The sequence below is a fragment of the Orycteropus afer genome, unplaced genomic scaffold, assembly GCF_000298275.1.
Source record: "Orycteropus afer afer isolate SDZICR_OR568_19922 unplaced genomic scaffold, OryAfe1.0 scaffold00056, whole genome shotgun sequence".
NCBI classification, from domain to species: domain Eukaryota; kingdom Metazoa; phylum Chordata; class Mammalia; order Tubulidentata; family Orycteropodidae; genus Orycteropus; species Orycteropus afer.
In genome coordinates, this window is record NW_006921643.1 from 6,526,811 (window position 1) to 6,530,796 (window position 3,986).

The 3,986-nt window shown below is 49.5% G+C and overlaps 1 protein-coding gene across 1 annotated transcript in view; it reads right to left on the reverse strand.

Annotated features, from left to right (window-relative positions):
• Positions 1–1,605: 1,605 nt before the first annotated feature.
• The window catches only part of LOC103195507 (monocyte differentiation antigen CD14-like), a 6,087-nt gene continuing 3,706 nt past the window's right edge, over positions 1,606–3,986 (reverse strand). Inside the window, exon 2 of the mRNA XM_007939088.1 lies at positions 1,606–2,733. Within this exon, the coding sequence (XP_007937279.1) occupies positions 1,606–2,733 (1,128 nt within the window). The remainder of the gene's footprint in view (positions 2,734–3,986) is intronic.

Here is a 3,986-nt window from a genome sequence, read left to right on the forward strand (position 1 = left end):
CATGAAGCCACCACAACCTTGTCCCTTGTCAGCTCTACTATACACCCAGTCTTACAACACATACAAATAAGCTTATAGAAACATTGTCTACCAACCCTATACACAGCCATGGGCACACTCCCCCGTCTAGACATACCTAATCATTCAGCTTGTTCACCCATCTATCCACCTGTAGATCAATGCTTGCCATCACTGACATGCAAAAGGTGAACTAAATCAATTTGAACAAAGAAGCCCTTCTTTCCTTTCCTTGAGTACTCATAGATTGGCTCTTTTGTTTGCGCTCACTCTAAAATCTTTCCTCCAATTCAGCTTTGTCTACTGCCAAGTGAAGAAGAAGGATTAACTTTTCTTTGACTGATGTTACTACAACTCCTTGGAATGAAGCCCTTGCAAGAGAAGAGATATTCAGTTGTGGGTAACCTGCATCCCCTAGTGGACACTTGATTAAAAGGGAGGGATGTGTTAGGCCCTAAACACAAAGGCATTTGGAGCTGACACTCACTGAATAGTAGTTACCTTGTGCTGCCCATGAAAAACCAACTGAGCGAGTACTAAAGAATGTGACTTTGCTTACAAGATATTTGAGTAAGATTGCAATCAGAATGTTCTAGGAAGCTCATGACAAAAAATACCTTCTGTGTAAAATAGTCTCAGAAAACTGCTTACATGTGGTTTTGTGCAGGCTGGCTCCAAGAAGTTGAAGTTTAACCACTTTTTGGAAAACAAATTATTTTCAATTGTTTTATGATCTTTCAACCGAAACTCTGGGGATTTCGTAATAACCTTGTAACTGATGAGACAAAGCCTTGTAAATGTTAACCAATCAGAAAAATTACTTATTAGATCCTGTTGTTTCTATATAAAATCACCCTGAAAAATCTAACAGATTGGAGTATATTGTAATTTCACTTTGTGCTACCTGGTTTGAACTGCTATTCCTCAATAAAGTTCTGCTTTTTACTAGCAGAGTACTGGATTTTCTTCTTCCACAATGGTAGCAGATGAACTAGGAGTACACCAGACAGGAAAGGCTCTGTATCTTCCAGGAATGTTTACCAATCAAACACTCTTTAATCCTGGTGCCAGTATTTTGCTCAGAAAGCCTGATTGCACAGAAACTCATGAAGCAGGACCCCCCCCCCCAATATTTTCCCTGCCTATCCTCCCCTGTAATTCTTTCCTTGGGTGGGGGCTGTTTATTTGTTTTGTTATGTACCGTCGAGTCGAACTCGACTCATAGCGACCCCTCCTTGGGTTTCCGAGGCGGTATCACTACGGAAGTAGATCGCCCAGTCTTCCTTCCGAGGAGGAGCTGGTGGGTTTGAACCTCCAGCCTTCTGGTTAGCAGGTGGGGCTAGGGTACCTCTTAGGATGAGGAAAGTTAAAGTATGGATATCAGGACCAGCACCTAGCAGAAACCCAGTACAGGTCTGTGGAATGAACAATGATCTGCTGAATAAACAACACTGATCAGCTACTTATAATATAACTAAAATGGGGCAGAGGGTGGGTTGGTTGGTCGACATCTCCTGCTGACAGCCCCCCCCCCCACACACACACACACAATTTTAGCCCATTCAGTCTTTCTCCCTTCTCTGGGTCCTAGGCGAATCCTCTGACCACTGGGAGCAGTGTCAGGGGTCCTGATAGTCCTATGGCCAGGAGCAAGTTCACATAGGCTCGATCCACATTGGATTTCATTGTATCCTCGTGGGGTTTGGGGGCTTCAGGGTCCAGGAAGGGATTTCCGTCCAGTGTCAGCTTTTCCACCTGGGGCAGCTCATCTGGTCGTGGCGCCCTATTCAGCCGATTGCAGCTGAGATCCAGCACGCTGAGCTTGGCAGGCAGTCCCTTGGGCACCTGCTCCAGCCCAGCGAATGACAGGTTGAGAGAGGTCAGTGAGCTGGGCCAGACGCACCCAGGGGCGTCAGGGTTCGCGAAGGGGCGCAGGGCGTTCTGGCTGAGGTCTAGGAGGTGGGGCTGAATAGCAGCAGCGGTCAGCGCAGAGCACACGCCGGTAGGTGTCTCTATGCCCGTGTTGCGCAGCCCCAGATCCTGGAGGGCCGGGAATTTGTGAGGACAGAGAGCCGCCGCCAGCCCGCGCTCGCCCAGTGCAGGGTTGTCGGACAAGTCTAGAGTAGTGAGAGTCGGGAAAGTGCGGAGCTGCTCGCAGGAAAAGGCAAGCGGGTGTGCTTGCGCAATAGTCAGTACTTTGAGGTTCGGCTTGAGACACTGCTGCAGCTCGGCCAGCCAGGCACCACCTGTGGCCCACGACACGTTGCGGAGGCGGAGAGTGGAGAGCGCAGGCCCCGCAGCTTCCAGACAAGGCGACGGAAACAAGCCAGTTACCTCGAGGTCCTCGAGGGTTAATTCCTGGAGGCGGGAGTAACCGAGAACACGCAGAACTGCGAACAGCAGCCGGGCAGGAACCCGGGCAGCGCCCACCGTGAGCCGCCGCACGCGCAGAGCCTTGACCATGTCAACATACTGCCGCGGGTTAATATCAGCGCTCTTCAAAAACTGGTCTAGGCTGCGGCCGCCCCCACGGATCTCCACCTCAACAGCAGCCATACACTGGATTCCACTGGACCAGTCGGGCTGCGGATCCGAGAAGTTACAGGCGCAGCGGTAATCTTCATCGTCCAGTTCGCAGGGCTCTGGTGTAGCCGCCGGGGAGCACAGCAGCAGTGGAAGCAGCAGCAGCAGCAGCAGCAGGCAGAGTGAGAGCTCCTGGGGAGAGAGAGGAGGTCTAGGTAGCCGAGTCCACCCTTGGAAATCCCAGTGAGTTCCCGGGTCTGCCCGCAGGCGCTACACTCACCATGGCAGTTAAGTCCTCAAAGTCTCCTCGCCCTTGGCGCGCTGTGGAAAGGGCTTTGACTTCTTTCCTGTACAAGAGCACTCACAGTCTTCCAGGTTCCGCGCGCAGATCTGCCCCAGCTCTTGAGGGCTCTAAGAATTTATGCAATCCTGTTTTTTCACTGTTTCCTCCTCCGATGAACATTGGTTCCCTCCCTACCTCTTCCTCCCAACCATCCCCCTCACTTCCCTTCTGGGCAATTTTGCAATGGCAGAGGAACCACTATGGGAACGATCCTGCAGGGCATCCAGGGCGTTTATATCCAGGCAGTGCCAGGGTGACTCAGTTAGTTGTCCCCAAGCTTCTTCCTCATAGCCTAAGGCCAAGATTCCGACCTCCTGAACTTTTCTCCAGCGACCTCAGCCCAAAAAATGTTCTCCTTCACCACTTTTCTCTAGACCTGGTTACTACTGTCCACAGACCTTCCAGATCCAACTTCCGCATATCCATACACATGGCAGTAGAACTGAATTCCAACTGATAATGGCCCTATAGGACAGAGTAGAACTGCCCCATAGGGTTTCCAAGGTTGTAAATCTTTATGGAAACAGAATTCCACATCTTTCTCCCATGGGAGAAACCGCCAACCTTTCGGTTAGCAGCCGAGCACTTTAACCACAGTGCCACAGTCTCAGATATTTAACTGGCTGTCTTTTCCAAGGGATTGCATACTTCATTGACTCCATGAGGTAGAATTTCTTCAAGAGAAGAAAATTGGTCTGAAGTACAACTCCCATACCTTTTTTTTTTTTTTTTGTACCTTGTTTAAGTAATAACTTTCTGAAAAGTGGAGGTGTTCAACAGAGACAAGTTGCCAAGTTTCCAACATTTCTCATCCTGAAATGGGAAGCAGGACATTTCTAACACTAATTTTCAAGTTAATCATCCCTCTCTGCTCAACCCCTTATAGCTGTGTTCAGTGAAGGAACTGCTGGATGAATGTTGAATGAGGATTAGTTAGTACCTGTTCTGCCAATAGAGTGTCCCAGAAGGTTAAGTTAGACCAAACCAAAACCAAACTCACTGCTGTCGAGTCAGATCCAACTCATAGCGACCCCTCCTTGGGTTTCCCAGGCGGTATCACTATGGAGCTCTGGTAGCATGGTGCCTAAGGCACTTGACTGCT